The 28,000-nt window shown below is 35.9% G+C and overlaps 1 protein-coding gene and 1 long non-coding RNA gene across 2 annotated transcripts in view; one reads left to right on the forward strand and one right to left on the reverse strand.

The window, feature by feature from the left end:
* The window catches only part of Magi2 (membrane associated guanylate kinase, WW and PDZ domain containing 2), a 1,367,305-nt gene that overhangs the window by 919,180 nt on the left and 420,125 nt on the right, over positions 1-28,000 (reverse strand). The window contains 1 exon segment of the mRNA XM_027393460.2: positions 27,692-27,808. Within this exon segment, the coding sequence (XP_027249261.1) occupies positions 27,692-27,808 (117 nt within the window).
* On the forward strand, positions 20,980-27,776 carry LOC113833159. The gene is made up of 4 exons (XR_004771811.1): positions 20,980-21,073; positions 25,112-25,219; positions 26,350-26,453; positions 27,662-27,776. It is a non-coding gene; the product is annotated as an uncharacterized LOC113833159 (long non-coding RNA).

The following is a 28,000-nucleotide window of genomic DNA, read 5'->3' on the forward strand; positions in this document are numbered from 1 at the left end:
GGGATCAGACTCAAATAGCCCGGTGAGAACAGAAAGTACCTTTATCCAGTGAGCCATCTTGTTGGCCCACAAATGCATTTTTGATGACTTAAATAGATAAATCTTTGACAAATTTAGTTAAGAAAGACACAAACTACAAACATCAGATATGGAAGAAGTGCCGTTAGTGCTGATTGCAGGATCATAAAAAGATAATAAACTATATTTGTTGGTGAGCACCTGAAATCCCAGTGATCAGGAATATGAGGCAGATGATTGATCCAGAGTTCAAAGGCATCCTAACCTACATAGTGATATATTATCTTAATAATGATAATAAAATAGATGGATAGTAAAGGAACAATACAAACACAGTGATAAAATATTTTATTACTTATATGATATGTAGCAATTTCTTGGAAGAAGCATGAACTATGAAAATGCAGAGCAGAAACTTAAATGAATCCATGTCTATTAAGAAATTAATCAACAAAATAATAAATATCCAAGAATGAAAATCCAGTATCTCAAAAAACACTTCATCTGACACTAGCCTATCATCATTCTGCTGGCCAAATCAGGAAGACATCACCAGAAAACTACAGATCAAGATCTGTTACCAACAGCCACCTACAATCAACATATACTAGGAAACCAAAGAAAACAATCACCATTATAAACCATAGCAAGTGGGATTTATTCCTGGTACTCAATTAAGGCTCAACTAGATAATGAATGCACTCTAGCACATCAGGCAGTTAGGTAAGAGGCAAACTGACTGGACTTCTTTCCAGGCCAGAGAGGTAATATCCATGATGTGTCACAAAATACTTAAAAACAAATGTACTTCTTTTCCTGAGAAAGGGGATACTTATCCTCTGAGATGAACCATGAGGGAAAAATAGACCCTTTGTCTACCTTGCTTATTGCCATGTAAGACGTTACTTGGTGGTATCTGATTGCACACAGAAGATTCATTATAGTTTAGTCATCAAGAAAACAAAAACATCTCCAAGCTTGGCTGCCTGGGCATAAATGTGGGCACCTTCAGTCCTGTGCTGTAGTCAAGCTAGGAAATCTCCCAGTTCCTTGGTGTCTTCCTTGGAAAAACAGGATGATGAAATTTAGAAGTTAGGATTAAATCAATTGAATCAGGTAAAATGTTTGTATACTAATCATCAAAAAATAAGTCATACATATCACCTGTAACTATATCTAAGACTACAGCATACAAAAACACAGCAGCAAAAATCATACATCCATGTAAATGGTTCTGAGATTCAAGTAGCATTTGTAAGCCAGTATCTGATTATTTTATACTGCAGACTATACAGTTGTCCATCCCAATCAATAATGTAGAAGCTTGTTCAAGTCAGAGGCTCTGTCTAATAAATGCTGTGAAGTCAAGCAGGAAGAAAGCTAAATTCAGGCCAAAGGTATATTTATTTCAATCCTGATGTTTCTCTGGTTTTGATAGATATTGAAACATTTCTGAATTAGTTTGGTGCTTTTTGACTCACACTTAACACATATTTGTGCTAACAATTTCTCCATCCATTACTAGTTCTTGATTCTCCACATCTCTGAAAAACACATCTTTTTTATTTATTTTTTTTTCTGGATTCAGTTTCCTTCCTGGTTCAGTTTTTTCTTATGTTAATGAAGTGTATTTTCAGACAACGATTTACTGTTAATTGTAAAATTCACTTTAGTCTTTGGTGATATAAAATGTCTTATAAAGTGCCCTGGTTTTTGAGTTCTATGTGGGTTGTGGATAAAATTCAAAACACAAATTATTTTATTTCAGTTCTTTAATGATTTAATTTCCTTGTTATTTTTTTGGTTGCTGAAAAATTCACTGTTAATTATTGACTCTTTAAAACTAATTATTGAAGTTGTGCTGCCTGGAAGAGCATTTTGCTTGGACTTTCAGAAATTTTTCTGAGTTCTAGAATGACTTCCTTTTTAAGAATTCTAACCAGGAACAAGATATAAGAATTGTATCTTTTTCCTTATTCTTAGGCATTATCACCTTGACTGTTAATTACCTTCTATTTTGCTGCCCAGTGTCTCCTAGAATTATTAATAGACTATGATAAACTTCTGACCTTGTCCACTCTATGTCTTAACTTCACTTTCAGGTTGCATCTCTTCTATCTGTGCTGAAATTCTGATGGCATTTCAAACACATTAAGGAAATTGTTATCTTCATGGTGATACTTTTCATTCCTAAAAGTCATTATTTGGCTCTGATTTCAATCAGATTCTCATTACAGTATTCTACTTTGTCACAGCATAGTCTTATTTCACATTTTAAATATATATTTATATGTAATTTATTTGTAATATTCATATTGTTTTATTAATCTGCAGTTTGGGGGACTATCATTCCTTCATTTGCTTGTGTCTGACTTTTCTTGTTAGATAATACACTGGTTTGATTTGTAATTTTTATTTAAAAATATATTAAGGGGTCCATACCAGGCTGGTGAAACCCACAGAAACAGCTGACCTGAATAAGGGAAAACCCTTGGTCCTCAGACTGATAGCTGGGAAACCAGGATGGGACTGATCCAGACCCCCTGAATGTGGGTGTCAGTGAGAAGACGTTGGAAATCTATTAGACCTCTTGTAGTGGATTAGTACTTATCCATAGCATAGGAATGGACTTTGGGAGCCTGTCTCACATGGAGGGATACTCCCTGAGCCTAGACAAAAGGGGGTTGGCCTAGGCCCTATCCCAAAGAATATGAAAGACTTTGAAGACCCCCTATGAAAGGCCTCACCCTCCCTGGGGAGCAAAAGGGGTATGGGATGGGTAGGATGTTAGTTAGGGGGGCAGAGGAGGAGGGGAGGGATAGGGAACTGGGATTGACATGTAAAATAATTTTCTTTCTAATAATAAATAAATAAATAAATAAATAAAAATATATATTTTCTGATGGGGAATATACTTCTGTGTATGTTCATCTTATTGATTGTTGAATAAAGTACTGTTTGGCCAACGAGTCAGCAAATTAGATGGGACTAGGAGTCAAGGAGGATTCTGGGAAATGTAGTAAAGAAATGATGATCCAGGCAGGAAATGACATAGCAGGGAGATTCATACATAAACAATGGAAGAAGGAAGTGGGTTCTTCTCTTCCTGGAGAGTCGCCATGTGACCAACCGTTAAGTGAGCACGCCAATAGAAGGTGTCCGATAAGGTAAGTCTTATAAAATATATAGAATTATGATAATTAAGATTGAGCTAACAGATGAGAATTCCAGTCATTGGCCAAGCAGCATTTGTACCTAATATAAGTCTCTATGCATTAACTGGAGATATAACTTGTCTGGCAGAACTCAGGCGGCTGGTGGAATGTGCCCATGTGGTGAAAGGGCTTGGGCAGTTTTGGGCAGAAAGATTTATCGTAACATGTTTTATTTAATTTTAATTAACTTATTAATTAATTTCCAGCCTGATTACAATTTCATCTCCCTGCTGCCTCTCTGCCCACTTCCTCCCATCAACCTCTCCTTTTCTGCCAACCCTATCTACTTATCCTTTCTTTTCAGAAAAGGTCAGGCTGTGAGACTAGGCACTGCCTCTCCTATAAAGGCTGGATGAGGCAACCAAGTAGGAGGAAAGGACCAAAAAGCAGGTAATAGAGTCAGAAACAGCCCCTCTCATGGTTGGCTATCCAGTTGGAACAGTCATTGGTTGTCCAATCCCATAATTTCTTGCCACTTTGCTAGCGTGTCTTGTAGGCACAGCAAATTGTAGGTAAAAGTTATGTGGCTAGGTTGGTATCCTAGCCCCTCTACTGGAAGTCTTCCCTGGTTACAGGAGATGGCCAGTTCAGGCTCCATATCTCCCATGGCTAAGAGCTAGGGTCATCTTTATCAATTCTTGAGCATTCCATAGCTCTAAGTGTCTAGCTCATCACAGAGATGACTCTCATTCCAGGTGTGTCTCCCAGTACTATCTCTCTCTATCTCCTCAACCTGCACTCTCCTGTTCCCATGCCCCTCAACCAGGCTCCTCCCTTCATCTGGTCTATGGATTGTAGCATATCCTTTAGATGATAGTTAATATCCACCTATAAGTGAGTACATACCATGTTTTCATTCTGGATTTGGGTTACCTTTCTCAGGATGATCTCTTCAAATTTCACTATGTCATTGTTTTTAACATATGTGTAATGCTCCATTATGTAAATGTACCCCATTTGCTTTATCCATTCTTCAGTTGATGGACATGTATGTTGTTTCCAGTTGCTGACTATTAAGAATAAAGCTGCCATGAGCATAGTTAAGCAAGTGTTCTTGTGGTATGTTAAGCATCCTTTGGGTTTATGTACAAGAGCAGTATAGCTGGGTCTTGAGGTAGATTGATTCCCGATTTTCTTAGAAACTTCGATATTGATTTCCAAAATGACCATACAGGTCATTTTGCACTCCCTCCAGCAGTGGAGGAGTGTTCCCCTTGCTCCACATCCTCAGCGGCATGAGCTGTCACTTGTGTCTTTGATCTCAGCCATTCTGACAGAAGTAAGAAGGATTCTTAGAGTTATTTTGATTTGCATTTCTCCGATGGCTAAGGAAGTTGAATATTTCTTTCTTTCTTTTTTTTTTTAAGTGCTTCTCAGCCATTTGAGATTCCTCTGCTGAGAATTCTCTGTTTAGATCTGTAACCTATTTTTAATTGGAATATTTAGTTTGTTGCTATCCAGCTTCTTGATTTCTTCATATAGTTTGGAAATTAGTCGTTTGTCAGATCCAGGTTTGGTGAAGAACATTTTTCATTCTGTAGACTGACATTTTGTCATTTTGACAGTGTCCTTTGCCTTCCAGAAACTTCTCAGTTTCATAAGGTTGCATTTAGTAATTGGTGCTCTTAGTGCCTGAGAAATTTGTGTTCTGTTCAGAAAGTTGTTGTGCCAAATCATTCAAAGCTATTCCCCACTTTCTCTTCTACCATACTCAGTGTTTCTACTTTTATGTAGAGGTAGGTCTTTGATCCACTTGTACTTGAGTTTTGTTCAGTGTGACAGATATGGTTCTCTTTGCATTGTTCTACTTGCAGACCACCCAGTCAGACCTATTGTGGTGATATATTGTTTATTAAAGCTTGCCTGAAGATTCAGAAAGCAAAGTCAGACACAAGCCATAGAAGCCAGGCACAAGCCTTTAATCCCAGCAGCCAGAAGTTAGGAGGTAGAGGTACACACCTTTAGTCCTAGGATTCAGGATTAAGAAATAGACAAATCTCTGTGAGTCTGAGGCTACCCTGATCTACAGAAGATTGAATCAGTCTAAAAGAGAATTATAGCTCACACCATTAATTCAAGGATACATGAGAGGTATATAAGACAGTAGCAGGGTCTCAGATCAGGCATTCATAATGAGGATTCAAGTATTCAGTCTCCTGCCATGCTGAGGAGAGCTAGTTGGTGAGTCCTTTCATTCTGAGGTAGAGGTAAGGGTTAATGGCTGCTGCTTTGCTTTTCTGATCTTCAGCTTGAAGTTTGAACCCCAATATCAGGCTCTGGGTGTTGAAATTAGCACCATTTGTTGAAAATATTTTCTTTTCTCCCTTGTATATTTTTGGCTTCTTTATAAAAAACCAAGTGTCCAAAGATGTATGGGTTATCATCTGGTTCTTCAATTTGGTTCCATTGATTAACCTGTCTGTTTTCTTGAGAATACCATGTATTTTTAATTACTATTGCTCTGTAGTACATTTTGAAATCAGAGATGATAATACCTCCAAAAGTCCTTTTGTTGGACAGGATTGTTTTAGCTATCATGGTTTTTTATTTTTCCATATGAAATTGAGCATTGTTTTCTCAAGTTCTGTAATGAATTGTGTTGGAATTTTGATGGGAATTACATTCAATTTGTAGACTGCTTTTGGTAATATGGACATTTTTACTAGGTTCATACTACCAATGCATGAGCATGGGAAATCTTTCCATTTTTTAATATGTTCTATAATTTCTTCCTTTAATAATGAGGGATGTTTTTCTGTATGCTGTGAATATGTGCTTCTCTTATTGGTTGACTTGGAGAATTCTGGGAAGAGGAACACAAAGAGTGAGTCCTGAGAGAAAACACCATGTAGCTGGTGAGGAAGCAGCAGGTCTGTGCATCACTGGTAAGCCCAAGACCACTTGGAGATACACAGATTAATAGAAAAGGGTTAATAAGAGAGAGCTAGCCAATAAGAAGCCTGAGCCATCAGCCAAACAGCTTATAGTTAACTTAAACCTTTGTGTATTGTTTGGTACTAAAAGGTTTCAGGACCAGGCAGGACAGAAACTTCCACCTACACTTTAAAGACTTGAAGTTCTTGTCATACAGGTCTTTCTCTTGCTTGTTTAGAGTTACAGCAAGATATTTTATAACACTTGTGGCTGTTGTTAAGGGTGTTATTTCCCCAATTTCTTTCTCAATTCATTTATCTTTTATTTTTTGGTTTTTCGAGACAGGGTTTCTCTGTGTAGCTTTGGAGCCTATCCTGGCACTTGCTCTGGAGACCAGGCTGGCCTTGAACTCACAGAGATCCGCCTGCCTCTACCTCCTGAGTACTGGGATTAAAGGCATATGCCACCAATGCCCAGCTTATCATTTTTATATATGAGGGCTAACTGCTTTTTTTAGTTAATCTTGCATCCATCCATTCCACTGAAGGTGTTTATCAGCTGTGGAGTTTCCTGGTAGAATTTTGGGGGTAACTTATGTATACTATCATATCATCTGCAAATAGTGATACTTTGACTTGTCCTTCCCAAATTTTATCCTCTTAATCTCCTTCAATTGTCTTATTACTCTATCTAAAACTTGAAATAATATATTGAATAGTTATGAAGAGAGTGGATACCCTTGTCTTATCCCTGATTTTAGTGGAATTGCTTTAAGTTTATCTTTGTTTAATTTGATGTTGGCTATTGGTTTGCTATATGTTGCCTTTTTTTTTTTTGGTTGTTAAACTCATTTTATTTTATTGTTTTATTGATTTTTTGATGGGAACTTTTTCTTTCTCTTTTCCTTTTCCTTTTTTTATTAGCAAGAAAATTATTTTACATGTCAATCTAAGGTTCCTCTCCCTCCCTTGTCCCCCTAACTAACGCCCTACCCATCCCATACACTTTCTGCTCCCCAGGAAAGGTAAGGTCTTGCATAGGGGATCTTCAAAGTCTGTCATATTCTTTGGGATAGGGCCTAGGCCAACCCCCTTGTGTCTAGAGTATCCTTCCGTGTGGGATGGGCTTCTAAAATCCGTTCCTACTGTAGCATTAAGTACTGATCCACTACAAGAGGCCCCATAGATTTCCAAGGTCTCCTCACTGACACCCACATTCAGGGGGTTTGGACCCCTTTGCTCATCAGTCCTCCTTCTCTGCATCTGGATTTCTGTTCAGTTCAAGGTTTAGTTGTGGGTGTCTGCTTCTACTTCCACCAGCTGCTGGATGAGGGCTATATGATGACATATGAATTAGTCATCAATCTCATTATCAGGGGAGGGCATTTAAGGTAGCCTCTCCTCTGTTGCTTAGATTGTTAGTTGGTGTAATCTTTGTAGCTCTCCAGACATTTCCCTAGTGCCTGATTTCTCTTTAAACTTATAATGTCTCCCTCTATTATATTATCTCTTATCTTGCTCTCTTCTGTTCTTCCCCCCAATTCAACCTCCCTGCGCCATCATGTCCTCCTCACCCCTCCTCTTCTCCCCTTCTCATTCTCCTAGTTGCCCCCCCCCCCATGCTCCCAATTTTCTCAGGAGATCTTATCCCTTTCCCCTTCTCCAAGGGACCATGTATGTCTCTCTTAGGGTTATTGTTGCCTTTTTTAGGACACACTGTTTACTTCTTCACTGTGTGCAGGCCATATAAATGAATTGCAAATAGCTTTCTACATGTGGTTGCTTAGAACCAGTTTTGAGTTGAGATTTCACATCGCATGAAAGGTGTAAACTCATTCCAGAATTTTGTGTAGCATGAGTCGTCCATCCTTCATATGCTATCACAGTTTCCTTCTCTTCTTATGAGTTACCGTCTCTGCTAATCCTGTGGGAAATGTCAGAGCAACTTATGTGTATGTGGATACACACTTAGCAGTACTGATTATCCCTCAGCTTTCTTTCCATATCCCACACAAACAAACATTCATGAGGGCAGGGCCTTTACTCACTTTCCTATTTCAGTCCCAGTGCATGACATAACATTTGACTCACAGCAATGGTAAATGAAATGCTTCTAATGAGTTAAGTAGTGAGCCTTCCCTTTGAATATTCTAACACACACACACACACACACACACACACACACACACACACACACACACACACACACACAAATACATCGAGCTGCCTCTTTTGATAGTGTCACTGTAAAGCGACAAATAATTAAACTTATAGAAACTCATTAATGCTAATAACGATAATGATAGTTAAGAGGATTAAGTTAAATATAGGCCATGACCCATGTAGGCAAAGGAAATTCAGTTGCACTCTCTAGAAAGCTTTTCATCATGGGACCAAATGGTTGTTGACAGAATAGGATGACAAATGTCAACTAATCATTGCAGCTCACAGGGCTACTTGCACATCCATAGTCAGCAACCAGTCAGACATTCTGACTCTGAATATACTCTATATGATTCTCTCTATTATCTTGATTTTTTTTGTATGCATACGGAAGTTGAAACTTTCCCATGTTGACAGGCTTAACAATGTCCATACCTACTGATGGAAGAAGCTTATATTCTGCTCTCCAAGTCTGTTATTGTACTAAAAAGAACTTGAGGTTAAGAGACAATGACTTTTTCCTCTGAAAAAAGGAAATTAGTCTGAATTATTTACATGGTACAAATAGAACTGCACAAGCCCTGGAATGAAGAAGGCATTGGGAGATATAAAGACTCCCTGCCAGTGTAGTTATGGACTAGTAGGATTAATATAATGAAATGGCCATCCTACCAAAGCAATATATAAATTCAATGCAATCTCCATCAAAATCCCAAAACGGCTTTTCACAGATACTGAAAACATAATCTTAAACTTCATATAGAAACACACCCAAAAACCCACATGATAAAAGTACTATGTATCACCATTGACAATCTCAAATTAGGTAGGAAATAAAGGACTAGGGTTGGGGAAGGGGATCTTCTGTTTGGATAAGGTTATCATCTCAACTCATGGAGTTTAGTTGTATTTTTAACCAGGTAATTAATATTTATTTGATATTGTTTCTTTAATGTGGCTTATTTGTAAGTCACTTTTGTTGAGATTAATCTAAAATTTTCCTTCCCTGTAGTAATAGAGCTCTCTTTATATAATCCCATACTTTCAAGTCTTGGCAGATTAATGAGGAGAGGCTGTGACAGCTTGCTGGGCATGTATAAATTTATAATTTGATTTTGACTTGTAGAACACTTAGTCTTTGGAAGCAGGAAGGTTGTCTTTGTTAATTAGATTGCATACCTTTGTGAAAATATCCATGTAGAGAATTCCAGGTAGTGTCTCTCCAAGCAGCCCAATCAGTCTTCAGCGATGACAGTAGTACTTTACCCACACTGTATTTTGTCACATACAGTCAGTTACCTCACTGTGTTTATACAGTCTGTGATACATAACAGGGAATACTTTCAAAGACTAGTGTAGAGATTTTAAAGAAATTAAAGCTGACAATACACTGTTTAGCAATTTGATGACATTTTCCATTTCTATTTATTTTTCATGAATGCTAATTAATCTTAACTTTGCCACAAAGAATATAAATGAAAGTCTTTATCCTGGAAATAAAAATAAACTATAATGCTACCTTATTCTTATTTGTCTTTCCCACAAATATCTATCTATCTATCTATCTATCTATCTATCTATCTATCTATCTATCTCAGCTATTTAAAAATCACTTTCTTTAAATGAATGCATAAATAAAGCAAAAGTCTCTGTGAATCCCAGGTGAGACTGATTTGCCCAGGAGAAGTTTGCCTATTTTTTCCTCATGAAACCCATCATTATATTTTTCTTTTGTATATCTTGTTTATCCTAATCAACTATTCCTTCCAATTTAGCATAGTTGTGCAATGTCCTCAGTATCAAGATAAACAAAGGACCACAAAATGGAGTGACTTTGAAAAGTTCATTTGAGCCAGAGCTCAAACACTCATGCTGCCTGTCTTCCATCTGAAGGCTGTTTATCACATTAGCTGAGTGTTTTCACACCCCATCCCTGAAATACAAGGCAAGCTCTCAGAGTAGAATCACGGAGGGTGTTTGTTTTATGGAAGCTCCTCACAGTCTGTTATGGATGGATCAACATGTCACCTCTGCTACAAGACAAGAAGTTGAAACTTTATTTAACAACTTTCCCTGATGTTGTGACTTCAGACATTGGAAGGTGAGTTGGGGAAAAGTATAGATGTAGGTGTGCTGATGAGCACAGAGCTACTTGCCAGTCTTTCTATCTAGTCAGACTTTAGGAAGGAGGACACAGGTATAATGGTGATTATGTCAAGTTAACACTACTGGAACCCCCAAATGAAAGCTTCATGCTGATTCTGTTCTGTATAGCTTGATAATCAAGCTTCCCAGTCATTGAGTGGAGCATGATTGAAAATTATAGCCTGGCTTCCAAGCTCTATAACCAATTCCAGAATAAAACTCAATGGTCTCCTTTTGTCTCATCCATACTGAACTAACACTTCTGGCCACAGGTTTACTCAGGTGCTGAAAGTCTTCTAGTTCAAGGTGCAAATATAATGAAAACTTCACAGAAAACAGGGAATATTTATTCCCTACTGTCTTTTCCTCATATATCATGTTTACAAGTTTCCTCTACTTGAATTGCTAGTATGAATTGTATTAAAATTAATTGATTTCTTTATCATTCTAAATGAAATTAATGGCTAGTATGAAAAGATGAAGTACTTTGTTTTACACTGATGAACAGTGCAATGGTCCCTGTGGCTTCTATCATTTTATAATGACATGTGCATACACACAGAAGAGAAACAAATTTCTAATTGCTAATAATGATCTTCAGAACTGACTAAGGGATTATTACAGTTTGTCCAAAGATTCATTTTCCTATGAAATGTACTTTGGTTTGCATTATGAGGAATAACATTACTCGTGAATGTGATATAATAAACGAACCTTGAAATAATGTTATGCAGTACACTACAAACATTGAGACCGACTTATGTTCAAGATTGCCAAGAATAATCTCCCTTTTGATGGAGATAGCAAGTATCTGTTAAGTATACTGAGTCGGAAAACTCATTGAATATTTCAGTTCATTTTGAGTCACTGTAACAAGAGATTGGAGACTGGGCATATTTATAAAAATACTCATTTATTTTAAGGTTAGAAGTTTCTTTAAAAGTTAAAGGTTGCATTAATATTTTGGTGCATGAGAGGTTGTAAGGAAGCCACCTACTGTATCATGTCATTGGAGAGATTGGAAAGGGTCAAATGCATGGGATGGCCTAACTTTGGAACAACCCATTCTGGGAAGAACTAATGTAGTCACATGAGACACCACCCACAACTATGGGACAGAATTGGCCCATTCATGAAGGGAGGACTCAATGATCTAATTACCTCCACTAGGTTCCAATCCTTCAAAGTTTGACCATTTTAAACTTGGACCAGCTTCTAGCACATGAACTTCTGGGATGCAAACCACACAGAAGCCTTAATACCCAAACTTATAACTACCTAGATAAATTTATTCTATAGAAGTAATATTAATAAGCCCCAGTCAACCAAGAACAAAACAGTAAAATATAGAGAAATACATATTTCTGTAGGTTCTGTTTTTGAAGATACTACAATTCAGATTAAAATATTTCTGAGAAACTAAATGCAAACCAAATAAAAATCTGCTTTTATGAAATCTTGGTAGATGAACATACAGTAGAATGAATTTTAGCTATTTACATAAAATTAAAAATAAGCTGTTGAATATAGGAAGCCTTGCAAAGCAGGTAATGCAAGATAGGGGGCATTTCGAGGAGAAGCAGAAAATGTGTGGAAATAGCTCACTCTCTTAATCTTGCAATTAAACCCATTAATTAAAGTTCTGAGTTATTTTGCATTTCCCCAATATTTAGTTGATTTTCTGTAACCTTAGCTGTAGGGGTTGAAAGAGGTGGGTCAGTAGACTTGCAGGAATTTTACATGGTGGTGACATTTTACAGGGTGGTTCTGAAGGCACTCTTCATTCACCATGGGTCTCTATCACATCCCATCAGTGGCAATGTGGCCTCTTCCCAATCTTCCCTTCCGAGGGAGTCTTGTGGTTTTATTGAGGATAGCTTATTTAAAACAATCCTCAAGACACATTGTTAAAGGTAAGACACAAGAAAGAGTGCCTTAGAACAAGGTAGAAAAAATGAGTTTAAAAGAATCTCAGATAACAAAATTGAAGATTGGAGTGGTTTGGGGCCGCATCCACAGAATTAAAGCAAACGGCAGGAAGAAGAATGTTCGGCGGAGGTAGTGGCGTGAGTGCATAAGGCCTCTGGTTAGGTTTATTTCTAGCCATGTGCAGAGTAAGCACACTTGGACATCTGAATGGACATTCTTCTTGCAAAAAAGAAGCAGCTCAAGGCATTTTATTTCATTGATTGCACATCCAGATTAATTACATTGACAATAATTACATTGTTAGTAGCTGTCCTGCTGCCTCTCATCTCCCCTGCAAATACAACCTATGCTTACTTCAAAGATTTGGTTGTTACATGTGTTGCATTATGCAAGTCAAGGATTAACTTCCTGCCATGCTTTTATTGCAGAAATATTTGGAATTGTAATTACCATGATGTCCTGAACACTAGAATGAGACAGTCATGGTTCTCAAGGGAGGAGTTCCAAGGTACTTGGCTACTGCTAAAAGAAGTTTATGGGATGTTTTATTCCACATGGCTGAAGGAGGATTGGATTACACAATGTAGCTAGGAAGCATAAGAGAAGTTCTAAACACAGGCATTTCACAGAGTTATCTATGGGTGTGAAATTGTTCCATGTATACCACATCAATAATTATATGACATAACTATTTGGGAATACATCCTATCATCTGCACACATACTATCAATAGTAGGCATACTTCTACTAGAGCCAAAACCTGTACCATAACAAAATGCTGTGCTTAGAATCCTTCCTTTTGATTTCAATATTACTTGGATGCTGGAGGTACTGTTGCAATTGGCTGAGGTCTCACATAAAATTAGTTTTGTAACACTATTTAAGTCTACACATTGTCCTCGCTATAGATTACACACTAACTGGAACTGAAGCTACACAATGTGTCACCTGATTCCAACTCTCTTGCTCCACTTAATAATCTATCTTGTATTCCCATACAGTTAGATATCATGTATCCCCCAAAGAAAACAGAAGTGCAAGCATATGCCTATGTCTTCCATCTGTCCATGCATTGGGTAAATGTCCACTTAAGACTTAAGTAGAAGCTTTAGTAGAAGGCTTGAGTAGACTTTTATCAGGCAGTTACTACTCAGTTAATTCCCTAAACTTTAAAATTGAGTCACTAACTTTGACTTTGAAACAAGAAAATGGCATGTGATAATCAAAACATACTCATTAAACTTGCTTGATAACACACACATATTCATAGACACAAATCATTCTTCTAAGTAATGTGACCCTTCCCCCTCATAAGTAGATATGAAGTGTATATGCTCATATTAGCAGAAAGAAGTCCATGGGAAAATATAGTCTATGCAGATGGAGTCCTGATAAAGGTAGTTAATACTCAAAAAGCTATATAAACAAAATTAATGGTATCAGTTGGCTGAAAACACTTTTGCTGCTCTAGAATTACTCATAGGAAAACATTTACTGTAAAAAAAATGAGACTTTTAGTAGGATATCCTCGTCATTGTAACTGGAAGATTAAACTAAATGGGTAAGAATGCGTAGAATTTCATGGACAATACCGAAACTACTTCACCCTCTCTTAAAAAATGCCTTTGACACATTTGCCCTTTAACTTTGGTTCTCAGATGGGTCACTTATACTCCTCTGAGGATATTTGGCAAAGCATTAAAATATTTTTAATGCTACAAATCATAAAATGTCATAGATACCTAAAGGGAAGGACCAATGGATATTACCATGGGATGGATGGTGTGTAATCCCCAACACAAACAATAGCCTTGCTGAGGATGAGAAGGTATGCTCTAGAGATGTGATTGTTGTCAGTGTTCTCATGTTACAATTCTGTTTGTTTATGATTTATCTTAAAGGAGTAAAGTATCTCTAAGTCCCATGTATTTCCCTGGTAAGCATAGAAATTGCAACTAGCAATATTCTGTCCTTGCCCCAAGCATCTTGAGACAATTCATTCCATTTACAAATGAATTCATTCATTTAAAACTAGCCAGCTCTCTTACCATCCCTAATAAGGGCTTGCATAATGAAGGCAAAATTTTTCTAACGTTCATATTCTGCAAGGCAATGTTAGGTGCATCATGAGTATTTTACTCCTTATTCTGTAAGATGGGTAAAGTTGTTACAGAGACTCAATAGACAATGTACCTCAGTATAAAAGTGCACATATGATTTATTATTTTACTTTACTTTTAAACAAAAATTAAAATGTCATACAAGCCTTTCTACACCATTCTTTCTCACTCCTCTGCGTCTTATTTGTGCCCTTTTTGCCACTGACCGGTTCATTTCTACTTTCATTGTGTATGTGTGTGCATGATTTCATATAACTATGTGAACTTTAGAAACCACAAATGGCTCTCTAAATGGAATTAGGCCTATTCAATGTAGGAAAACTCTAACACATACGGGGGATCTAGCCAACTACCCTGGGATAGACAGTGTGGACATGGATCTTAGAGAAGAATTCCTACCACTTCACCAAATCAGCATAACTCCTAAGTGCATTCCAAGTATTTATTCCTATACCCACAGATAAATGTCGCTCTCAACACTCATCACACAAACTTTTCTTTAAAACAATGACTATTACAGAAATTCACAACCAGAAAATAATGCAGAGAACAACTGATTGTAAAATGCCCAGCCCCAGTGGATACATCTGTGACACAATCTCTTTCCTAAGGTATAAGGAACATCATAGAGGATGGAGTGGAAAAATTCTAAGTGTTAGAGGACTAGGAACTCTGCTATGAGACCATGTCTCCTAAGGGAAGATGTATTATTTCACCCATAATAAATCAACAATATGGCTGCCTAAACAAAACCTAAAGCACTATATTACCAATAGATATGCAATAAGGAAGGGTTAACTTTCATGTGCCTCATCAATGGAAAAATTTACAAGCAACTAACAAATGCCAAGAGAGAGGGAGATATTTCTTCTGAGAATAAGAGTAGCTGTTTATCAATACCAGTTGTCAGCCCCGAAAATCATATATTTTTAAGTAATACTAAATGAATCAAGCAGAGGATTATATTTATATGTGTGTGAGAGTGCACACATATGTGTGTATGTGCATGTATGTATAAATTAATAACAAAGAGAAAGAGATTGGAAAGGGAAGGAGAAATGATATAACTACATTTTAATTAAATATAAAAAGGTATAGATAAATTAAACACAAACCAACTAATTTATCTCTTAGAATTAAAAATAACTCGGAACCACGAATGAGAATAAACATGACTTCTGTCTTTTGGAGACTGGCTTAATTCTTGTAATATGATTCTCCCCAGTTTAATCCATTTTTTTCTGCAAATAGTATAATTTCATGTTTCTTTATGGTTGAAAACAATTCAATTGTATAAATACGCTACATTTATTTCCATAACCCTCTCTCATTGGATACCCAGGTTGGTTCTAGAATTTCACAATGGTGAACAGTGCTATAGTAGTCCTTCAAATAAAATACGGAGGAACGGTGTGTCTCAGTCATGTTGTTGATCCAGTTTTGGTGGAGGAGGAATTCCCCTACTAATCTCCATAGAGGATAAACTAGTTTATGCTCCCACTAGCAGTTTTTAAAATTCCATTTTGTCTACCTCCTTCCTAGCGTATGTTGTTACTTGTTTTCTTGACTCCTTATACTCTGGCTGGAATATAATGAGATCGCAGTGGAGTTTGACTTGTATTCTCTGATGACACTATAGTGAGTTGAAACCTTATTTTGTATGCTTACTATGATTTAAATCCAAGTAGCTTCCTCTGTTATGTTATTTGGTTATTCTTGTCCTACACAAGATTAAATACTCTGCAAAGTATAACAGTGCCATGCTCAGAATCTACTAACCATGTTCAAAGTCCTGTACAATCTTCTTAATTTTTTTTTTAAAGTTACCACCCAATTCCCTGGGACATAGGAAATCCACCTCTGCTCTCAAGTTGTTACTAGCTCCTAGGATTTATTCACCGGTAATCAACCAGAATACACAAAGGGGGCTGGGCATTGGTGGGGCATGCCTTTAATCCCAGCACTTGGGAAGCAAAGGCAGGTGGATCTCTGTGAGTTCAAGGCCAGCCTGGTCACCAGAGTGAGTTCCAGGACAGGCTCCAAAGCTACACAGAGAAACTCTGTCTCAAAAAGCAAAACAAAACAAATACACAAAGGGGCCTATCACCTGTTCCACTGAGCTTGGTTTCCAGAGCCGATTTAAACTTGCCTTTAGCCTGAGGTTGTTTGACTTGGTGGCTGTAGCTTTTATAGTGCTCACTATTTTAAAAACAACAACAAAAAGGAACTGAATTTCAACTTCCGTATTAGATACATGCACAGGAAAAATAATTATAATATACAAAAGTTTATACAATTTTTTGCATCACTTTTATTATTTTTCCAACCACAGTTCTCCCTCTCACCCCTCCTTCTACCCCCTCTCACCTCTTCCCACCCTGCTCACCTCCCCACTAGCCCACTGCCAGTCCACTCATCTTCAGGTTATGGGCTCCCAGGAGGAACTGACATAGTCTGGCACAATAGGTTGGGGCAGGTCCAGGCCCTTCTCCCATTCATTAAGGCTGAGCATGGCATCCCACCATGGCAAGTGAGCTCCAACAAGCTAGCTCATGTACCAGGATAAAATTGTGGTCCTATTGCCACTGAGGATTTAATATCTATAAATTAAACAAGTTATTATGTATGTTAATGAAAGTTTAAAAAACAACCACAATTTTTACAAAAAAAATCTTTAAGGATAACTTTTAATAAAGATTACTGTAATCACAAAGAGAAATATGCTGATCCTGGGAGATAATTGAAATTGTATTTTTTGTTTGTTTACAGTAAAAATAAAACACCACTATTATGTCAACATGTTGATTTAAACACAAGGCTTTCAAATCTATGTACTCATGCATCACTTGTATGTGTATTTAAGTAAGTCTTCCCAAAGACTTACAGCATAATTCACTAATGAACTCTGAGACACAGAAATGATTTGGGGACCCACAAAAAGCTGCTGAATTTGACCTCTGACCAAAGAGATTGTTCCACTCAGTGCTAAAAGCACCTTGCTCCTTTCCAAGTATAATTAATTTCCTGTAGAGCTTCAAATAATATATTCAACTCCTCAATTTTAATTAAGATTCCTTTTCTTGCTCCAAATTGAAATGATGTTCCAAAAGCATTTTTTGTCAATTGATTTCTCATGTGAGAAATATAATTATGAACTAAGTTTTGTTAGTATCACATTCATTCTTTTAAATAGAAAAATTGTGAATAAAAATGAAAAAGACTCCCATACACATTTAAAATGTCCCATTCTCTAAGTAGAGCAGGATAGTTGCAGATTGCATGGACACTGTATAAGAATTCTCACCTTCTAAGGAACAATTGCCTTTCTCTGGTAGCCTACAACCAGTTAGAATAATGTAGTCATTAGCAGACAGTGTAGACAGGGAAGGGGAAAGCCTTAACAAATACTCTGAGTCTTATTTATAAGGATTTAACTACAGATTACTAAAACAACAAATTTAAAAACCAGTCTTCAACTACATAATAAAATGAAGATATATTGTTGTTATTATATGTCTAAGGAGTTACTAAAATTTCAAACATTATACTTCAGAGACAAAACTAACAGAGATAGAATGTTTTCAGCAAGAACCTCAGTGTCCACTCACAGGTTGTTGGTCCTCAAGGAGAACTTCGAACAATTGCAGCCAGAGTGGTGAAGTCTTTCTCAGCCTCAGGCTTCTGGTCTTACCTGAAGGCCTCAGAGGCAACTGTTGTGGTTAGCACTCTTGAAGAATGACAGTTCCTAGTCTCCACCTTCTCTTAATATTCTAGTAATTTTCCTCATTAAAATACCTTCAATTGTTTTATATACTATTCTAAACTTGCATGTCATGTTACATTATTTATACTGGTTTGCCTTGTGGAATAAATAGAAACAATAAAAGGGGGATAAAATCTTGGCAGAAGTTAAGCTTGGCTGCTCACTCACTGGGTTCTCAGTAGTCTAAGTTTCTCGATAGACACCGAATTGTCACTGTGCATATGAATCTAAAATTTTAAGCCAAAATTGGGATATTAACCAGAAACATACTTTAGAAGGGAAACTGTGTTGATCAGATCTATATGCTTTTAATGAAGGGAATAAGCAATTTGTGTCAGTATGGGACTGTGGCCAAAGTGAGCTAGTGAAGTTGTCCACTTCTGAGAAGTCATTAGTGGAGACTGAGTCAGTGCAGAGTAGCCACATTGAGATGAAGAGTAATCCTCTTCTTCAAAACAAGAGGCATTTTAGGAACTCTTGAGCAAATGTCCCTGTTGCTTCTGTTTTGTTGTACTTCGGATGAGAATGGGAAAAGTCAAGCCATTGTTTAATAACATCATAATCAGCCTTGACACTTTGTATGAATGATACTGCTGAGGTGACTGGAGAGAAGCCATTGAAACATGTGCAAGCCATAATCCCTGAAGAGTTTTCTTCTTGTTCACATAACTTACTGCTTTAATGGAAATACTAATCACTACTGATGAATATCCCATTAGTGTTCTGGTTCAACCGTTGAAGAAAGCAGAGCTATAATCACTGAAGAGGTGACATGATATACCCAAAGGGTGGCTCTTGGTGTATGACACAGTCTATAAGCCTTCCCATCTTCTTACTAGCTGTGTGATTTAGAGAAGAATTCATCAGCTCTCTATAAATAAGCTTGCTAGTATGAAAAGTGAGAACAATGCATTTTGTTAAGTTAAACTATACGATAATCTTGTACATAGGTGCTTGTTAAATGTTAATCCTGACATTATTTCCATCTTCTATCAGTCCTACATGGTTTTTAAAAGGAAGCCTTTTGAAATTAGAATTATGAAATTCTAATGTGAGGAACTAGGGACTTCATAATACCTATTCATAAAGTTTTACATAATTAAATTGTATGCAAAGATTTAGAGAATTAAAGTTTACAAAGCTAAATTTTTATCAGCAAAACTTATACAATTAAAAAAGTTTTAGGAGGCTGGAGAGATGGTTTGGTGGTTAAGAGCACTACTTATCTTCCAGAAGAAGACCTGGCTTCAATTCCCAGTACCCACATGGCAGCTCACAACTATTTGCAATCCAGTTCCAGGGGACCTAAGACCCATGGCAAAACACCAATGCACCTAAAATATAAATAAATAAATAAATAAATAAATAAATAAATAAATACTTAGTATAGATTTGTTTATGTATTTATTCCATTCCTAAATTAATACAGGAATGAAATATGTATTAACTAAATTGTTGTACCCCATAAATAACATATACTTTAATATTTATGGCAATGACATGATAAAGAGAAAACAATTTTGAACTTGAGTGATCAGTGGTCAATGAGGAGAGTCTTTCCAAGATGGAAAAAGATTAACTTGCATTGGATTTAGGACATGAAATCTAATATTTCTACAGCCATGCATGCCCGTTAAGCATCTACATATTTTTTTCCATCTCTATCAGCTAGATAGATCAGTCAGAATTCTACCCAAAATGGGAGAGGACAGAAGCACACAGGTTGGTTGTGTGCTTGGCTTCTGTCTTGTTTTGGAGAAATAGTTCAGGAGTAATTGCCAGTGTGTGTTGAGCAGCACTCAAAGTTACTTTCCCTCCTGTAGAACTTGTACAGATATATGGTGACCTTCCCTTTTGTGTAAAAAACAACTTCTCTGAAAGCTGGTCCTGGAAAATCAGGAAGGCAATTGTATGGCTGAGTAAGAACTGGGAAGCAATCCAATTCTCCATTCTGACTTGCCTGAAAAGGTAGTATCCTTGTGAAGATTTTAAGCAAATCAATTGTTGATCCTACATCAGACTTAACTTTTAATTACCCCATGTGAGAAACTCTACAGACACTCCCAAATTCTTCATTTGGGCTGTAAAATCTTTGACTGAAGTAAGCATTGGTTTAGTCTCCTATTAGCTCAATCCCATTTGGCCCTCCCAACAGGGTCATTCAGTCACATAAGTGACATTTACAAAAGTTTAACATTAGAAGAAGACACTATATTTCATGTTAAATATCACAAGTATAGCAATCATTTTCATAACAATACAGCTCATGGTTCAGAAGTGTTTAAGTCACTGTTCAGCTCATTACACTTTCAAAGGAGGAGAGCAATTTAAAAAATCTTTGTATTTCTCATTATGTTTATTTTCTTATCCATTTACTGAGACTGGACCAGGTTTCAGAGTTTCATGAATAGTGACAGTAAATTTCAAGGAACATCGGAGTTACCATGGCATCTTTAACTTGACATTCATAGAAAAATTTGAAAGTACATGCATCACTGCTTTTTATCTGGAACTGCACTTAATTTAAACCTTTTAAAAAAATTCCTTGAAATGTCTGCTGTATTTGATATACCTTCAGCTTCCATAAGCTGTTTACACCGGCTTCATATCAAGGGTGTTCCATCCTCCAAATAATTTAGTCCATTAGAGGAATTGATTTGAATAATGATAATGAAATCTGAAAACTACAGAGTTTTAGATGAAACAGAAAGAAACAGTTCACTTCATTCCAGTCTATCACCTGCTCTCTTTCAGGCACAAAGGTCCTGTGGGTAGCTTGTAACAGAGCCCTGTTTCTGAGATGAGTTTTTCCCAATAGTTCACAACGACAAAGAAATAAAGCCAAAGGTTAGTGTTCCTTGCTGTATACCTGCAATACTAAATTGCAATGCACAAATAACTCTTGACTATTGCATTTGTTAGTAAAACAGCAGTAACTATAACCAGTATTTCTTTCTTAATCACCATTTTGTCCAAGCGTGTTTGAAGTAGATGCTGATGGTCCTGCTGTAGTCCACAGTCTTCAAGTCTTTTCTGCCTACTGGTTTCTGTTAGCTACTTACATAATTACCCTATAACCTGGTTATAAGCAGTGACACTGAAAACTTAGATTGGTATGACTTAATAGTCTTAATTATTATTATTTTTTTTAACAAACAGTATAGAGGTATAAATGAACATGTTGGCCTTATATTCCAGCACACACGGCTATGAAGCCAAAACATTCAAGGAGACTGTTCTTGGCTCTCCAAAAGTGAGGGCTGCTTTTTATTGAAAGTGATTTTTGGCTTTCTAAGAGAATATAAAATGAATTAAACATCCATATACCCTTATTATTAGAGAAGTACCTGGGAATATTTGAAGCTCAAGGTTGTATATATATTCCATGTACCCATCAATGGCCTGTAAGTTCTGGAGGAGTATCTCTCTCTCATTATAATGAGTAAAGAGATAAAGGCAAACTACATGAAAAAGTCAGATCCCAGTAAGAAAGAAAGGAAAAACACCAGTGTAGTGGAATGTTTTGGTTGGAATGATCATTAAAATTTCATTCTTGATATTTATCCACTTTCTTTCGTGTTAGATGTGTTCCTTTATTCTAATACTGATGCCTTATGGTGTCAAAGGGTTAAGTCAATGTAATTACTTTTAACATTCTTTGACTTCATACTTCTGGTAAGAATCTGAATCTAATAAGTAAATTAAAATTTAATGTAATTAAATGATGAAATTTCCATATATAGAATATACCCCCCAAAGAAACCAAAACATTATCGTCTAACCAAGAAGACATATTTATTTTGTTCAATGACTAAAAGAAAATAATTATAGAATTGTTGTGTAACACTCTTTCCTCCTAGAGAGAAAAGAGACTCCTTAGACTCAGCAACTAAGAGCAGCTTATAAGGCTCAGAAAGTAACTGAAGCATACAAGATCCATAACTCATTGCCAGAAATTATATATGTGGTGAAAATTACAGGGAAGGTCTACCTGAAAGGATGCAATCCTTTCAGTGAGTCATCATCCAAGTTTGAGTTTATTTTTTAGTGACATAGCTGCCTTTGAACCATCCAGGATCCTGTAAGTGACCCCAAAAAAGTTACCACTTCATTAAGATTTTGGGTGGAATCATGTATTTGTTATCATTGATTTATTTGCTCACATATCCTAAAAAAAGACACAAAAATAGTTTCATGTATATGTAATATGATTAAGTCTTTTATTATCAAAAAAGAATGATTAAACATAATCCACTTTTCTGTAAAAATCTTCTTACTCCATGGCTGACTGTGTGGCTGGGTAACTGTCCCCTGTTGTTCTCCTTCCTCCTTTTCTCACTCTTCCCATGCTCTTTTCCCCGCTGAGCTTAGAATTCTTCTCTTATTTATTCTCTGTACCTGGTAGCCCCAACCATTTCTCTCCATTGCCTAGCTATTGGCCATTCAGCTCTTTATTAGACCAATCAGGTGTTTTAGTAAGGCAAAGTTAACACAGCTTCATGGAGTTAAACAAATGCAACATATCTTTGCAGCATCAAACACATATTCCATAACATAAACTATATTCCCAAACATATTTGTTTATAGATTTTCTTCTCTCTTGGCCCCAGATGATAATGGACATATTTATTCAGTAGTAATGCTCATTTTTAACATTTAGTGCCAAATATAATTAGCCTATTTTTTAAAATCAAATTCATTTTCAAAGAACAAAAAGCTGACAAGTTAATCTGAAATAATTGTGAAGGAATTCGATTCACACTCTAAAAGCAATTTTAGAGTCTATTTGAGACAATAAGAATAATGTTGGAACAGATGTATAATGAATGTCACTTGAAGTATAGTTAAATTAAAATTCAGTGGAATTGGTGGTTTCCACCCCTATGCTTTTATGTCAAGCTATTGCTCAAATTACCAAAATGGTCAGGCATAACATACTGAAAGACATGCTGAGAATTTAGTCATATTCTTGATTATTTTAAACTAAACGAAATTCTTTTCATTGAAAAATGATGTTCTTGTCATTTTGGTAATCTAATTTTTAGGTTGCTATCACTCTCCCATCTTACTTTATCTATAAAAATGCATCTTTACAATTAAGACTAGGAATAATTTAAAATATTTATCAATACCCACATAAAGTATTATCTTATTTAGTACCACATATTTTTAAATTTGTAAATTTAATATTTAAAAGATTAAAACAATAAAAGTGTAAAAAACTGGCTTTGGGTAACAAAAAAGTTTGCTTCACTCAGTACAGCAGAGAATTCTGACCCTGTTCACAATTTTTGTGCCTCATGATATTCCTTCCGAACTACTGATACATATGAGCTCACAGTCAGCAAAAGAGATGTTGCTTCATTGTATAACTGTAATTTTTGTTTTTTGGTGACTACTCTTAACAGATCATTTTTAATTTATTTTATAAAGCCCATATCTGTTATGTGAAAGGCAATTTGTCATAAATATCAAAATGTATCCTTGACAATTCCTCTTAGCATGGCTTAGCTCTATAAGCTTAAGACATTGAGATATGTGAAAAGATTATTGTGATTTATGCTTCAGTAATGTCTTTCACAAAAGTATTTTCTTTCATATTTTAAGTCTATGATTTAATCGTATTTGTTTTTATGTAATCAGTTATACTGTAGCTTTACTGGTTTGTCTTTTACCTAATATATATTAGTATTTCACTCTTTAAAGAAATTTAAAGTATTTACCATTAGAAGCATCTTAACAAATGACAGTGTTATCTTTAGAGAGAGAGGTATAGCTATAAATATCTCCCAGTTAACTTTTTAGCTTTAAAAATGGGTTGGTAAAAACCATTCTCTACATCATGTGTTATGATAGGGAAAAGGATGTGAAACATGTCTCCACTCAAGTTTCTATCAAAGTTGATTTGTGTCTAATGAATGTCAAGGGGGGAAGAACAGAACTGTTACCAATAAATTGCAGTGACCTTTTTCCTCTTAATTAAGAGGCATAGTGAGATTAACTGTGGTCAGTTAGTCTCAAAGTTAAATATATACAATGTTATTTTCAGTAGAATGTGAAACCAAAATAAACTCTATTTTCTCCAAATATAAGGAAATGAATCCAATATTTTTGAGTATCTATTCCACCAACTACAATATAGCTTTTGAATCTATATTGCCTCCCTTATAATAATTGACAACATAACTTTGTACTTTTAACATGCTGGAATAAAATGCCTCTGTGCACTTTCTAAATAAATGCCAATAAGTTAGACCTTCTCAAACTTGAAAGGCAATACCATCAGGGTAATTGAAATTCCATGTGGTCGCTGTTTTGAACGCTTACATCCTTTATCTATGTGCATTTTTTTTCTGGTTACTCTTTATCACAGTCTAAGCTACAAGAGGTCTGTCTCCTCATCGTTTTCTCATTTCTACTTTTGTTCAATCAAATAAAATCTCAATACAGAAATTTATTACTGGAAAGAGTTCTTTGTCGTTTCCATTTAAAAATAATTAACTTTCACATTTAGTAGCCAGAGTCACCTAAATCTTATATTTGCCTCTAATTATTTGTATAACTGGCAACAAGAGGAACTTAATGAAGGTCTTCAATGTGAGAATGTTTTAAGCTCTACACAAATATGGAATTGGTTCATGAAGACCTTTCCTTTGTCACGGGATTGGAAAGAACAGTGGATTGAGCACCAAAGATGATGCATGCAATTGTTTGTGCCCCCAAATATGGTCCCTAAAAGAATCATGCCTCCATAACTAGATATATGGCTTCTTAACTTTTTAAAAGAATTTGGAGATAAGGTTCTGAGAAAACTAAATCAAAATGCTAAATACAACCAACTCTTGATTATGCAAACCAATCCATAGAATTTTATATTATTTACAGGTAAAGCTCAGTAGAGGCCTAGATTTACTGTTCACCTTCCTCCGATTATGATTACCTCAGAATGTGGTTAAAGCTCCACAAAAACCTCCTTAGGATGTATATAAAGAGGTCAGTACTTATAATTGGTTTTGACAGAGTGTGCATGTGAGTGAGATGGGGAATGAATGTGTGTGCCTATAACTCTAGGGCTCTTACATGCATGCTGAACACCAAGGAAATTCAACTCTAGGATCTGGCTCTCCTTTTCTTATAGGTTGAGGCAATTCTCAGAGGAACTTCTTTTATTGAGGTAGATACTAGTTTTGTGAAGAAAAATATTAGCCCAGCCCACAGGATCCAAAATTGATTACACCTTTGTCTCTATGCACTTTTTAAGGATCTATTTCTAGTGCCACTGCTTGATTAAACAAGAGATGGCAATATTCACATTGATGTATGTATATGTATATATTTCATATATACACACACACACACACACACACACACACATATATATATATATATATATATATATATATATATATATATGCAATGATATTATTCTTAGCAGCATATTTTCCTCTCATTATGGTGGGTTCATTCAAATAACGACACCATATTGACCCAGGAGAAAGTATAGTAAAAGAGATTCAATAATGAATGCCAATAGATGGGCTGTATACATTTGCAAGTTTCTAAGCAATGGCAGGATTTTTCACACTACTGGCACATTTTATTGCATACTCTCTGAGAATGTCTGAAAGCTTCATTCAAAGATATAATGAGTAAAGGAGCCAGACTGTTCCTCAATGTGAAATCACTTTTTAATAGTATAAAATCAGAATTATCTTTATATCAGATTTTTTCACTATTATGTCAAATTAAAAGCACTGTTCAAGAATAGTGTTATTGAAATTGGCTATTAGGAGTGGTGACTGCAAAATCAAAGAGCAATTTTTTCCTGATAATATTCAGATCCCTTGGGTTTCTCATTATCTCCTTTACAGGCATTACTCGAGGGTTTCTAATTGAATTCATGACCTTGATCCACAATCACATCTGAAGCTCTCTAGGTTCACTAATAAATACTGTATTTTATCCTTATATTTATTTTTCCTTCATAGTCTTTCCTTGCTACTCTAAAGAAAGATGTTTTAAAAAGTTAATTATTAGCTAATGCAAAAATCCCCCCCATTATCGTCATATTTAATTAAGATTTTCTTTTGCATGCTGCCATCTTAACAAAGACTTTTATTTAGTATTTCAGGTCTCCTTTCTTTCATGCCACAAAAGATAAACTCACTTAGATGCACTGACAGCATCAAGACTTTGAAAATGCGTCCATCCGTTACTTTATGGGCAGGTCAGTCACTTTAATCCATCTTCTGCCCATCACTTGAATGTCAAACTCACATGTCAGAGAGTGTACTTTTCACAGCATGCAGTTTCAAAGCAAGAGCCCAATGTCTACTCATTCACAAACATGCACTGAATAGGAATTATTTTAACCAACAAGATAGCAACCATCAAGTGTTCTTACTTAGTAATGGATGATAAATATGTTATCACATTACTCTGATGACCATTCAGTACTGACTGAAGATGACAAGTTCCCACCCATCCCCAATAACTGAAAACCCCAGGTGGTTTTCAGTCTTCACATCATTGTGTGTTTTAATATTTTAATATAAGCTTTCATTTGTATTGCTTTTGAAATGCTGGTGATTCAACTGTATGTATTATTTTGTATTACTTGTTTAATTTATTCTAATCAAAGTTTTCTTGTAATGTCAAGGCACCAGAGCTCATGTTATGAGTTCATTTATGTTTAGCCTATAACTAGACAAAAACAAACAAAAAAAAAACAAAAAACAATACACAACCAAACACATCAGAATTTCTAGAGAGTGTGGATAGTTTTGGGCAGTAAAAATATCTCACTTGAAGAAAGTGGATTTTGATATCTTTACAGGGTCTAGGACTTGAGTCATAATTCCCTTGTCCTAACATTAATAGAGCAATATAAAAAAAAAGCAGAATAGGGACCAGAAGTTGTTTTTCACATTATGTCAGTTTACCGTGTCCTCTCTTTTAATTGCTAGAGACATGCATACAGAAGTCTGAGTCACCATGTTTCATCATCATTTCCCAGAGAGTAATGGAACATGCCACATTTGTGTTTTATAGTATGGGTTTTACGATTGGGGGACTCCCTGTTGCAAAATCAACCACAGATTCTGTTAATAATGATTTCAACCCAGGAATTTGTAGCCTCCTGTCTCTGGTGTAGAGTTCTGCCCCAGTCATGATTCAAGAATTAGTGATGGTCTAGTCTAGAATCACTATTATCAATACAATATGAGCAGTGTAACTAAGATATATTTTATAGCTTAAATCATAAATCCCTGTATGATTTTATCATATAGCACAAAACCACAGTTATAAGCTTTCATAATTGTAGTTCCATATCTCAAAACTCATTCCAATTTCAACGGTCCATAAAATGTCTGTGTGACAGAAATTTTCTTTGAAATAAGTATATAAGATTAAACATTTCTCTGCTTATCACAGAAAGAAAAGAGTGTTGGCCATGGTACTCACATGGTACCGTGCGGAGGTAGAGGTTGTCACGGATGATTTGCTGAAGTTCGTGGTCAACAGACCCCTTCTGAAATCGTAAGTTGAGGTAGTGACGAAGATCCTTATCAACAATTCCTCCTAAAATAATAAAGTTTCTTTGTAAAAAAAATTTGGAAAGTGTAATAAAGATACAATTTGATTCTATTACAGGTACATTCATAGCATTTAGCATTTAAAAAATGATTTCAAGTCACTTTTTTGATATCTAAGGCATTCATTACTATGATAACCATTTAGTCTAAATTCCATGTCTATACTTAGTAATTTGTA

Source organism: Cricetulus griseus (assembly GCF_003668045.3).
Source record: "Cricetulus griseus strain 17A/GY chromosome 1 unlocalized genomic scaffold, alternate assembly CriGri-PICRH-1.0 chr1_0, whole genome shotgun sequence".
Taxonomy (NCBI): Eukaryota; Metazoa; Chordata; class Mammalia; order Rodentia; family Cricetidae; genus Cricetulus; species Cricetulus griseus.